This window comes from Mobula hypostoma, chromosome 2, assembly GCF_963921235.1.
Source record: "Mobula hypostoma chromosome 2, sMobHyp1.1, whole genome shotgun sequence".
Classification (NCBI taxonomy): Eukaryota; Metazoa; Chordata; class Chondrichthyes; order Myliobatiformes; family Myliobatidae; genus Mobula; species Mobula hypostoma.
In genome coordinates this window covers 86,064,274-86,077,760 of record NC_086098.1, presented here as the reverse complement: position 1 = coordinate 86,077,760, position 13,487 = coordinate 86,064,274, and the positions used below count along the sequence as shown (strand labels likewise).

Here is a 13,487-nt window from a genome sequence, read left to right as displayed (position 1 = left end):
TTTGAGATGCATTTCTCTACAGATCTGCTGATGAAGTCTGTGATGATGGTGACCTGCTCATCTCCATTGGCTGCTGAGTCTTTTAGACCAGTCTTCTGACTCAAAGCAATCATGTAGAAGCTCATCTGTTTCCTCAGATCAGCAGTGTATGACTTTCTGTATTGAATCCTCATATTTCAGCTGCTATTTGTAGGCAGAGAGGAGTACAGCCTGGTGGCCTGATTTACCAAATTGTGGGCGAAGAGTGGCTTATTAAGCACTATTGATAATCATATCTTATTGAATGGCGGAACAGGCTAGATGGCCTACTCCTGCTCCTATTTCTTGTGTTCTTGTGCACCAGTGGTCAAAGGTATTTCAGCCCTTGGTGAGACGAGATGTGTTAACAAAATACTACCAGCACATTTTTTTGAAGGTGGCCTGGTTGAAGCAACTATAAGACATAGGAGCAGAATTAGGCCATTTGACCCATTGAGTCTGCTCTGCCATTGCATCATGGCTGATTTTATTATCTGTCTCAACCCCAGTACCTGCCTTCTCCCTATGATCATTGGCACCTGTCCTAATCAAGAAGCTATCAATCTCCACTTTAAATACACCCAATGACTTGGCCCCCATAGCAGTTTGTGGAAGTGAATTCCACAGATCCACCAGCTATAATGAAGAGGGCCTTAAAGTATCTTCTACATCCTGTTACAACTAGTAGCTGGTCTGAATCTGCATGCTACGTAATTAGGTCTTTAGTGGGTTTGCTTTTGTTGCTAAATATTCACTAACCTCCCGTCTTGCCAGGTGAGCAAGTTGAGCGAGCCAAGCGACTGCAGAGCAAAATGACGACCAATTTGATCATGGCTAAGGATCGTCTAGAACAGCTAGGTAGGTACTGTAAATGTTGGCCACTGATTAATGGCTGCCTGTTTATAATGGGATTATTGCACATGACTGTGCTGTTGTGGGCAGTTTGCATAGGTCAGATGTTTTACTGTTGAGCGTAGAAGATGAGAAGGCTCGTAAGCTCAAAACTGTTCCAGCAATCAAGGTGAGTTGTATTCAAGCTCTGCCCACCCATGTCCCTCATCCTCTTCCCCTTTCCCTGCCTCTAAATGTACTTCAATAAGTTCTGATCAAAATTTGTCTTGAATTTAAATTTTTAACAGCATTGGTTGCCTTTTTTCCCCCTAAATTTCTGCATTGTTTACATAGAAATAATGCTTTGTAGTACTCCAGTAGTGGGTAGTGCCTCCAGATGTCGTTACTACAGGGTGTGACGACCCTGCCTCACACGAGTCCCAGGCTCAGCTGTCTCCGGCTGACAGTACCCGGTATGGGCCCCTATCCAGGGTTACGGATCCTACTGCCTTGTGGGTATCTTCGGGAGAAGAGAAGGCTAAGGAGTAAACCCTACACAATCCGGAGTGGAGCCCCTAAGGCGGTTGGATGACGTATCACGTCACCTCCCGGCAGCTCCTGCAGCAAAGCTGATGCCAAATGTACTGCTTCGCTTTCCTTTGGACCACATCCGCGAGGCCGAGAGGGGGATCTTGATGTCTGGGCAGCCCAGGATCTCCATATTCATCGCCCAGGTCTGCACCCCAAAAACCAGGCGCATCCATTGTCTACTTAAACGGACGGAGCCATTACATTAGTACTCCAGTCTTGAAAATGTTTGCTTTGATTGTTTTGTGGATTAATCCTCCACTCCTCAGTCAAAGGAAATACTTAATTTTTGCCACTTCCTATCAGTTTACTTTTTAAACAATCAACTTAAGCCCATCACCCCTACTAGGACATAATGCTCTATTTGTCAGGTCCTTGACTACTTGTTTAATCCTGTCTACATTTTGTTATGGTGTCCATATGTCCTGTTCAGATCTATTTCGGTCTCTCTTTCCTCCAGAGAGACAGCTGGGGTATGTAATCTGTGGGCGTACTTTCGTAATGTTATGATTGGTTAGAACCCTAAAGCATAGCAATGGATCCTCCAGCCCACTGTCTGTGCCAGCTGTTGGTTACCTCATTGCATCGATGGCCTGAGTACGAGATTCCTTCTGTGTCATGGTTCACATCTAAATGCGTAAATGTTCTGAGGCTGCCAGCTTCTACTTCAGGCAGGGTTTTCCAGAAATCAGCTACCCCCTCGATGGACATTTTTTTTTCCAAATCTCTCTCGAAATTTTCTACCCATGAAACCAGTGCCATGTGTTAATGGGTAAAGTTTCTTGCTGATGACCCTATATATGTGCCCCAACATAACCATATATTTATTTTATTTACTAACTGGCCCTTCTGGCCCAAAGCAGCCATGCTGCCCTTGTGACCAATTAACCTAGTAACCGATGCGTAGGGAAGTTGGAGCACCCAGAGAAACCCGCACGTCACAAGGATAATGTACAAACTCTCTACAGACTGCAGTGGGAAGTGAACCTGAGTTGCTGGTGCAGTGATAGCCTGACACTAACCGCTATGCTATGCTGTGCCAAACACGAACTTCAGCCAGATTTCCCCCTTCTGCCGCCTTTGCTCCAAGAAAACAAACCCAGCCTATCTAGACTTCTCTCACAGCTGAAACATTCCATCCCAGCCAATACCCTGGTGAATCTCCTTTGCAGTCTTTTTAGTGATTAATGCATGCATAAGCTAAATGCCAGGAATAATACAATTATTAAGTAGGCGTGCATACCTTTTTGTGTTTTCTGAGATACTTGAACAAAACAAAAAGCAAACAAAAGTGGTCTCTTCAATACTATTACAGCTTGGGGTGCTGGAGTTCTAAGTTCAATTCTCTTTAAAAAAGTTTGTACGTTCTTCCCACGTGCGAGTAGTGGGTTTCATTGGTCTATGCTTCCTTCCATAGTACCAGTTAGTTAGGTAATTGGTCATTATAAATTTTCCTGTGATTAGACTAGGGTTAAATTGGTGGGTTGTTGGGTGGTGCAGCTCAGTGGGCTGGAAGAGCCTATTCTGCGCTGTATTTCTTTCCTATAAAAAGAGTTTATCATTTCCTGCTTTGTATAATATTAAAAGTTCAATATTCATTGTCTATTATGGAAGCCCTAGATTCTAGGCTTATGCAATGCTCTTGTGTTTATATCTTGAAATATTCGTATTAAAAATACAAATCCCTTTTCACAAGGGAATTAATCAGATCTCTTTATACTGTAGTAAAATATTAATATCTGGATCATTTTTAAAATGCATACTTTTTGGTATAAAACTAACAGTTAATGTTGTATAATACAATATTCTGTAAAATTGTTTTCTGATGAATTAACAGCTTCAACTCGATTGTTATTCCTATAGGGCATTCCTGTTATAATAGCACAGTAGCGTAGCAGTTGGCTGTGTTCGTGCAATGAGGCAATTAATGGCTGCCTTCACTAAAAGGTAGTTCCTGAGGTTCTGGAAGAAATCCACATTGTCCAGGTTTTATTTTTGCAGGCTTTCTTATTGTGAGGGAGTGGGGTGTATTATGTAGAACATTAAAGCACAGTACAGGCTCTTCAGCCCACTATTGTACTGACTTCTTGACCTACTCTTAAGATTAATCTGAACTTTCCCTCCAACATAGCTCAATTTTCTATCATCCAAGCCCCTATCTAAGTATTTCTTAAATGTCCCTACTGTATCTGCCTCTACCACCACCACTGGCAGGGTGTTCCACACACGTACCCACTCTGTGTAACGTGAACCTGTGACAACTCCACTTTACTATCCGCCAATTACTTTAAAATTATGCCTCCTCGTATTAGCCATTTTCATCCTTGGGGAAGGTCTCTGGCTATCCACTCATCTGTGCCTCTTGTACACCTTGTTCAGAAGAAACATTTTGCAAAGGTATTTTGTTTAGTGGAACTTGAGTGCGGGGCTCCTTCTATTGTGTCCCTTGGTGAATGAATCAATGGTGACATGGTGCTTGTTCTTTAAGTAGCTCAGGTGACTTTGGTTGTGGACTGAGTTAATGTAGGTTAAATGGTTTCACACTTGTTATTTAAATTAGATACACCACTATGAAACTTGTTGGAGATAATGCACATCATTAAGGTGAGGAAAAAGTGAGATAGCATAGCCTTGTCTGACATTGGTCACCCACATCTTGTGTCTGAAGAAAATGATTTGGACCCCACAGAATTGGAGGGGAACCAAGTCAACCAGGTTGCTTCTCAGTGGCTGTCCACACAGCTTTAGACCACCTGGACAACACAAACACCTACGTCAGGATGCTGTTCATCAACTATAGCTCAGCATTTAATATCATCATTCCCACAATCCTGATTGAGAATTTGCAGAACCTGGACCTCTGTACCTCCCTCTGCAACTGGATCCTCGACTTCCTAACCAGAAGACCACAATCTGTGCGGTTGGTGATAATATCTCCTCCTCGCTGACGATCAACACTGGTGCACCTCAGGGTTGTGTGCTTAGCCCATTGCTCACTCTATATATACCCATGATCGTGTAGCTAGGCATAGCTCAAATACCATCTACAAATTTGCTGATGATACAACCATTGTTGGTAGAATCTCAGGTGGTGACGAGAGGGTGTACAGGAGTGAGATATGCCAACTAGTGGAGTGGTGCCGTAGCAACAACCTGACACTCAATGTCTGTAAGATGAAAGAGCTGATTGTGGACTTCAGGAAGGGTAAGACGGAGGAACACATACCAATCCACATAGAGGGATCAGAAGTGGAGAGAGTGAGCAGTTTCAAGTTCCTGGGTGTCAAGATCTCCTGAGGATCCAACCTGGTCCCAAAATATTGATGTAGTTATAAAGAAGGCAAGACAGTGACTATACTTTATTAAGAGTTTGAAGAGATTTGACATGTCAACAAATATACTCAAAAACGTATATGGATGTACCGTGGAGAGCATTCTGACAGGCTGCATCACTGTCTGGTATGGGGTAGCTACTGCACAGGTCCGAAAGAAGCTGCAGAGGGTTGTAAATTTAGTCGGCTCCATCTTGGGCACTAGCCTACAAAGTACCCAAGACATCTTTAAGGAGCGGTGTCTCAGAAAGGCAGTGTCCATTATTAAGGACCTCCAGCACCTAGTGCATGCCCTTTTTTCACTTACCATCAGGCAGGGGATACAGAAGCCTGAAGACACACACTCAGCGATTCAGGAACAGCTTCTTCCCCTCTGCATTCCGATTCCTAAATGGACATTGAACCCCTGGACACTACCTCACTTTTTTTAATATACAGTATTTCTGTTTTTTTGCACTTTTAAAAATCTATTCAATATATGTATACTGTAATTGATTTACTTATTAGTTTTCTCTTCTATATTATGTATTGCATTGAACTACTGCTAAGTTAACAAATTTCATATCACATGCCAGTGAAAATAAACCTGATTCTGATTCTTCTCCCCTCCAGTCTGCCCCCCAATCTCTGAGGAGCTGCCTGAGAGTTAAGATCCTGACATGGAAATGTCCAGCTTGGTTTGCTTTATTGTTACTGGGTCTAAGGATAACAGCAGTCTGGTGCAGCAATCAATGAGCTTTTTGTAGGCAATAAATGCTGCCATCACCGTGACACCCACGTTCCTGTGAACTAATAAAACAATAGATTTAAGTTGCAAGCTTTTGTATGTTGTATGTGAAGCAGATAGGGCACAGAAATTCTGCAGATGTTGGAAATCCAGAACAACACACTCAAAATGCTGGTGGAACTCAGCAGGTCAGGCAGCATCTAGGGAAATGAATACACAGTTGAAGTTTTGGGCTATGATCCTTCATCAGGATTGGAAAGGACATGACTTGAGATTCTTGTCTTATAACGACCATCAATAAGATCACAACTTGTGGGCTATTATAAACTGGTCCAGGAACAGGATGGATTTTTGAGGGCAGCCAAATTTGAGAGTCAAGGGGCTTTGTGCCTCTGATGGAAAAGTTGAGGGCTAAGTAGGAAGGAATAGTTAGATTGATCTCAGTAGGTTAACAGGGCAGTACAACATCTGAAGGTGGGCTTTCCTTGTTTGTAAGGTTATTTGCTGAGTGTGGAGGTTAGGTCACAAATGTTTTGTCACCAGTCGAGGTGACGTAATTGGAGTATTGTTTCTGCCGAGTGCTTGATTTTATATTGGTCTAACTTGTTCTTACTGGTTCAGTAGTCTGTGGGGCCTGGCCGACCGGATAGCCGAGTGATCTCTGCTGGCCCATATCACTGGTTATTGATCTTGGTTTCCTCCCACATTCGAAAGATGTACAGGATAAAGATCTCATTTTTTTCAAAAAAAAAGCTTTATTTGTTACATGTACCTCAAAAAATACAGTGAAGTATGTTTTGTATCAGCAATCAATGCACATGTTCAGACTGTCTTGGTTGTTGGTGCAAAACAACGCATTTCCGCCATGTTTCTGATGCCAACATAGCATGCCTACAACTTAGTAACCCGTATGTCTTTGGAATATGGGAGGAAACCCATGCACTCACAGGAAGAACGTACAAAACTCCTTGCAGAGGGCAGTGGGAATCAGACCCAGACTGGCAATGTAAAGCGATTGCACTGACCTACTGTGTACTGTGCTGCCCATTATGAGTATTATGACCATCAGGAAGGAGGCTACATGGCATCCACGCCAGGACCACCAGACTCAAACAGTTACTTTCCCCAAGCAGCAAGGCTGTTCAACACCAACACCCACTAACCCACTCCTCCATGGCCCCAACTACTACTACTTTATCACTTCCTGTAAGTCACCTGATGGACAGACACTCTTTTGCCTAGCATTGCTTTATGGACATACCATTAATCTATGTATATAATCTCTCTTATGTATTTATATTTCAAAGTTCAAAGTACAACCTTGAGATTTGTTTCCTTACAGGCAACCACAAAACAAACAAACCAGATAGAACCCATTTAAAAAAAGACAGTAACACATTCAAAGTGCAAAAAAAAAACCAAATCATGCAAGTCAAGTCACTTTTTATTGTCATTTCGACCATAACTGCTGGTACAGTACACAGTAAAATTGAGACAACGTTTTTCAGGACCCTGGTGCTACATGAAACAATACAAAAACTACACTGAACTACGTAAAACAACACAAGGCTACACTAGACTACAGACCTACCCAGGACTGCATAAAGTGCACAAAACAGTGCAGGCATTACAATAAATAATAAACAAGACAATGGGCACAGTAGAAGACAGTAGGTTGGTGTCAGTCCAGGCTCTGGGTATTGAGGAGTTTGATGGCTTGAGGGAAGAAACTGTTACATAGTCTAGGTGTGAGAGCCTGAATGCTTCGGCCTTTTGCCAGATGGCAGGAGGGAGAAGTGTTTGTATGAGGGGTGCGTGGGATCCTTCATAATGCTGTTTGCTTTGCGAATGCAGCGCGTGGTGTAAATGAAACCGATAAAAGAAACAAACAACATTCAAAACTCAAGTTCATGAAAGTTGGTCTTCAGCCACGAAGCCAGTTCATCGCTGCAGCCAGTCCAGGAGCCCGTTAGTTGCGGGCTACAGCTTCAGTTCAGCACAGAAATGAGTAAACCTTGCCGAACGACGAGCCCATACCTTCCCTCCGCCCTGACACCATGTCCTTTTCAATCTTTTCTGGCACTTCTATCAGTCAAACATGGGCTCGTTCCTGGCTCTAGGGCTCGGGCCTGCCACCTCAACTCTGCCTCACCTTGCCTTGGATATGCTGCTCTGAATTGGCTCCAATTCCACTCCAGCGATTGCCAAACACTGGCTCATTCCTCGCTCTTGGGCTTAGACCCCACCATCTCAATTCGGCCCGTACATGACATGCCACAACTGCCCTCAATCTTATGAAGCTTTCAGTTCACACTGCAAAAATGCCAGGTTGTTCAGGCAGTTCAAAAGCTCACTCTGAAAGGGAAGTTGCAGGCTATTGATTGCAGTGATTGTTGTCCAGAAAGTGTGATTAATAGTACAGGTTAGTTTTATTTGCTGCCAGTAAGGCGTCACTCTATCTCTTCAGCGCCATTTTAAACTGGAAGTTCTTTATCTTACTGTTTTTTTTGTGTTGCATCGGATTCAGGGTAACAATTATTTTGTTCTTCTTTACACTGTACTGGAAATGACACAAACAGTTTTGAATCTTGTCATGTGAAGGACCCCACCGGAAATCATATTCCTACCCAGGAGGTTCAGTTTCTTTCTGTTTGGTATGCAGACCGAGATTCCATTCAGGGTTAGTGTAGAAAACCTCTGCACTCAGAGCTTGTGTTCTAATGACTGTGGCCTGTTTGTTCTGTGTTAGTCTGCCAAATAGTCCTAATATGTTCTTTATTTTGGCATACCGTTTGCTGAGTTACTGCATGAGGGCTGAGCTAACTGGCATTTTGCTGATTTAATTTGTGGTGTGGTTTTGGGCTGAAGATTTTTTGCTATCTGTTACTGAGAATTTGAGGAAGTCATGGTTGTATTGAAAGCACTGACAGAATAGCCAGCAGCAGTGTTTGAGTGGAGGCTTGGGCCGTTAAGGGAAATTGAAAACTTTTTTTAAAATTTAGAGATACAGCACCAATGAGCCCACACCATCCAGTTACACCCATGTGACCAATTAATCTACTAACTCGTATGTCTTACTGTCTTAGGAATGTGGGAGGTAATCAGAACACCCGGAGGAGACCCAAGCAGTCGCGGGGAGAACAGGGAAAACTCCTTGCAGACAGCAGTGAAAATTGAACCCCAGTCTTTTGTGCTTTAAAGCATCGTGCGAACTGCTACGCTAAAATACCACAATTAAACCATCCGAATGTTGAGCTAAATGGCATACTATTTGTGCAAAATTCCTGCCAGAGTGAATTTTGCACCTAAACATGCCCCTAAAATCTGCAGTTTATTATTTGCCTCGGCACAGTACATGGCTCCACACTCTTGTTTGTATACGTGGACTTTTCTGGTGTCTTTTTTCCCCCCAGCCCAAGCATTGCAAAGGATCTTCTGCTTCAGATTTTCTCTCTTGGGTTTGTGGGAGGGACGGTTTTGCTGTTGATGTTTTGTTGCTTGTTGTGTTCTGGGTTGTTCCGCTTAGCATTGTGGGCATACAATGTTGGCGCCAGAATGTGTGGCGACACTTGCAGGCTGCCCCCAGCACAACCGCGGGTGTGTTGATTGACATGATTCGCTGTTTCGATGTGCATGTGATAAATAAAATGTACGTAAATACTGGCATGGATTTACAATGTAAACACCATTGCTAACAGTGGATTGAAGTGTTTACTGTGCAATATGTGACTGAGGTGTTAGATAGAGGGGGATAGGTTTTTTAACCAAAGGGAAAGAAGTAACTTTTTGCATGTATATCCGAGCACCCATAACTGATACCGTGTTTCATTGAGCAATGCGCACTGGGTGTCTTGCCTAAGATATTAAAATATCATTGCAACCCCTATGCAGGAGAAAAAGAGTTGGATTTGAATGCTGCTTCCCATCACCATGAAATCCTGGTAGTCTTTAAATTTAACCATTGTGGAAAGAAACATGGCAACATGGTTTACTAAGTTATTGGCAGTGGAAAAAGTAGATATGAATAAGGTATAAGAAAAATTCCCTTTATTTGAGCAATCTGTGGAATCTTTGCAGCCACTTGATATTAACTGTGACATTACAATACCTTGTCTGACCCATCTTGTTTATTGTATTGGCATCTATAAGTTAGTTTTGGTCTGATTATGCAGTTGTTATAAACAAAGATCCTATCTGCCTGTGTAGATGGCCAATGATCATTCAAGGCACAGAATGAGATTAAGGTGGCCAGGACCTCAACTTGAAAACAAAAAAGGACTGGATCACAAGTCCAATCATTAGCTTTGTTGACTGCAGGATTACATCTGTTACAGTTTTTCTACATAACATCACTAAATGTAAAATGCCTTGAGCCATCATGAGGAGGTGCCATATATAATGTGGCCTTTCATGATTTGTATTTCCAAAGGCTGTTTTCCACAGTGCAGAGTCTCCTTTGTTATTCTTGTACAGAATGTGAGTGTTGTTGGTTAAACCACATTCATCATTCATTGCTGATTGCTTCTGAACTGAATGGATTGTTCGCCCATTTCAGAGAGCAGTTATTACTGTGAATCTGGGATCGCAACTCTGCCAGAGCAGATGTGGGTTCCGTATTTCCCTTCCTGAAGGACCCTAGTGGGAGCTTCACAATCACCATAAGTAAATGTTCAAATTTAGTTAATTCCTTACATATAAGTTTCACAGTTACGTTGATGGATCAGTACTCCAGACAACAGTAGCTTGATTAATTTTCTTAAAATTTTCAGCTATGGGTTGTCAATCCATGTGCTCTTCTCATTACTTCCAATAGAGAGGAGGTGCAGGAGCCTGAGGACTCACATTCAATGTTTTAGGAACAGCTTCTTTGCCTCTGCCATCAGATTTATGAATGAGCCATGAACACAACCTCATTATTTTGCTCTTTTTGCATTATTTATTTATATTTTATATAAACTCAGTGTCACTTTATAATGGATCTCTGTACCTAATAAAGTGGCCACTGAATGTTCATGGCTGCTGAGGTCCATCCACCTCAAGGTTTAACATGTGTGTTCAGAGATGCCCTTCTGCACACCACTTGTTACGTGTGGTTATTTGAATTACTGTCATCTTCCTGTCAGTTTGAACCAGTCTGGCTATTCTCCTGTGGTCTCTCTCATTAACAAAGCATTTTTGCCCACAGAACTGCTATTCGCAGGATGGTTTTGTTTTTTGCACCATTCTCTGTAAACTCCAGAGACTGTCATGTGTGAAAATCCCAGGAGATCAGCAGTTTGAGATATTCAACCCAGTGTGGCACCCACAATCTTTCCACAGTCAAAGTCACTTAGATTACATTTCTTCCCCATTTTGATGTTTGGTCTGAACAACAATCGAACCTCTTGACCATGTCTGCATGCTCTGTGCGTTTCGTCACTGCCCCATGGTTGGCTGATTAGATAATTGCATTAATGAGCGGTGTACCTAATAACGTGGTCAGTGATAATAACTAGATTCTGATTCCGTGATGCAGTTGACTTTGTCAAAAGTTTGTGGGTTTGAACCACACTAAAGATATTTAAGTTCAACTGAAGCAGTTTTATTAGCTCGGTATTTGAATGCCACTTGCAGATAATGTGCTAATATCGTATCATTGCAGATGCTGTATTACCACACTACTTATCTGGTTAATCTTGCAGTCTTTTTAGAGTCTCCCTGAACCAATGACTTCTAGTTGTAGTCTTGCCCAATCTGAGAGGAGAAAGCCTGCTTGAGTTTACCTTATCTCTCTTCCCCCTCATTACTTTGTATACCTCTATCATTTTGCTACACTTCGGCCTCTATTAAATGCCACCTGCAATTTCTCAATCCACTTTTCAGACTTTTTGTGTTCAGTCTTTCCATGTAGGGAGAATTTCTCTCGGAAAGGAGATTCTGATTGAAGTATCAGACACTGTCTTTATAGTTCATAAGGTAGAATCCTTCACTGATATTTGTCAGTCACAATCATACAGTAGAGAAACTGGCACTTTGGGCCACTAAGTCCACATCAAACATCAAGCACTACATACACCAAAATTCATTTTATTCATCCCATATTCAAAGGAGGTTCACGAAAATGATTCCAGGATTGAATGGCTTGTCATATGAAGAGTGTTCGATGGGTCTGGGCCTGTATTCACTAGAATTCAGAAGAATGAGGGGTGTCCTAATTGAAACCTATCGAATGGTGGAAGGGCTTGATAGAATGAGTGTGGAGAGGATGTTTCCTATGGTGAGAGAGTCTAAGACCAGAGAACACAGCCTCAGAATAGAGGGGCATCTTTTTAGAATGGAGAAGAGGAGGAAAAGCTTTAGCCAAACAGTGGTGAATCTGTGGAATTTGTTGCCACAGGCAGCTGTGGAGGTGTCCTTATATATATTTAAGGTAGATGTTGATAGGTTCTTGATTGGTCAGTGCGTGAAGGGATACAGGGAGAAGGCAGGAGATTGGGGCTGAGAGGGAAACTGGATCAGCCATGATGAAATGGAGCAGACTCGATGGGCCAAATGGCCTGATTCTGCTCCTGTATCTGGTGATCTAAATGCAAACTCCATGATCAGGAGTGATTTGGGTTGCTGGAGTTGAGGCAGGAGCTCTGTAGCTGCACCACAGTGCCACCCAGAGATTTCCTCCAGTTTTCTCTGCTTTGCCTCGCTTCAGAAGATATCAAGGATTAACTTTATTTCCATATACACTCACATGTACATTCTGGTTAATTCAGCCATCGGTTAGCCAGGGCAGCTGTTTATTTGGGGCAACACAAAGGACAAAAACTAACTCAAGAAAATAGCCAGGATTTCCTTAGATTATCTGGGCACTCATGCTGCTTAATTGGGACAGGAGACTGTTGCTGAACAGTTTCTAGCTGGTGTCAGTCGCCTGCAGTTGCATGACTATTAGACACTACTCTATGCCTGGAGCAGTTAGTTTGTAAATATAATCAGATGCTTGTGTTTGTGTTCAAAAAGCAGTGATTTTTTTGTTAGTAATAGTTGGTGAAAAATAAGCAGCAAGACAGTTCAGAACTGTTTTGCTCACTGTGGTTTCAAGCATTTGGGTTTGGAGATGCCAGAAATGGCTGGGAGTTAAAGTGAAATGATTTCACTACTTAGCGTTAGGAGTTATGAAGATTTTCAGGCATCATCTTGAATGAAAATGAAGATTTGGAAGATGCAATTGTCTAAAACATTGTGTGAAGGCAGTCCACTAGGTATCTCAGAGTCAGAATCAGGTTTATTATCACTGGCATGTGACGTGAAATTTGTTAACTTAGCAGCAGTAGTTCAATGCAATACATAATCTAGCAGAGAGAGAGAGAAAAAATAATAAAATAAAACATAATAAACAAGCAAATGAATTATGTGTATTGAATAGATTATTAAAACGTGTACAAAAACAGAAATACTGTATATTAAAAAAAGTGAGGTAGTGTCCAAAGCTTCTATGTCCATTAGGAATCAGAGGGCAGAGGGGAAGAAGCTGTTCCTGAATCGCTGAGTGTGTGCCTTCAGGCTTCTGTATCTCCTACCTGATAGTAACAGTGAGAAAAGGACATGCCCTGGGTGCTGGAGGCCCTTAACAATGGATGCTGACTTTCTGAGACACTGCTCCTAGAAGATGTCCTGGGTACTTTGAAGGCTAGTACCCAAGATAGAGCTGACTAGATTTACAGCCTCTGCAGCTTCTTTTGGTCCTGTGCAGTAGCCCCTCCATACCAAACAGTGATGCAGCCTATGCTGATTTTGTTCATTTACAGTTAGTCAAAAGACATGGCAGATGAATTCCTCTATCAGTAATTGGATTTTTTAGATTATGAAGACATGCAGTCCTCTTTTATTGACATTTAGTAATGCGTGCATTAAGAAATGATACAATGTTTTTTCCAGAATGATGTCACAGAAACACATGACAAACTGACTTAAACTGACAAAAACCACATAATTATAACATATAGTTACAACAGTGC

The 13,487-nt window shown here is 42.1% G+C and overlaps 1 protein-coding gene across 1 annotated transcript in view; it reads left to right on the top strand.

The window, feature by feature from the left end:
- The window catches only part of spast (spastin), a 65,699-nt gene that overhangs the window by 10,642 nt on the left and 41,570 nt on the right, over positions 1 to 13,487 (top strand). The window contains exon 3 of the mRNA XM_063039809.1: positions 793 to 876. Within this exon, the coding sequence (XP_062895879.1) occupies positions 793 to 876 (84 nt within the window). The remainder of the gene's footprint in view (positions 1 to 792; positions 877 to 13,487) is intronic.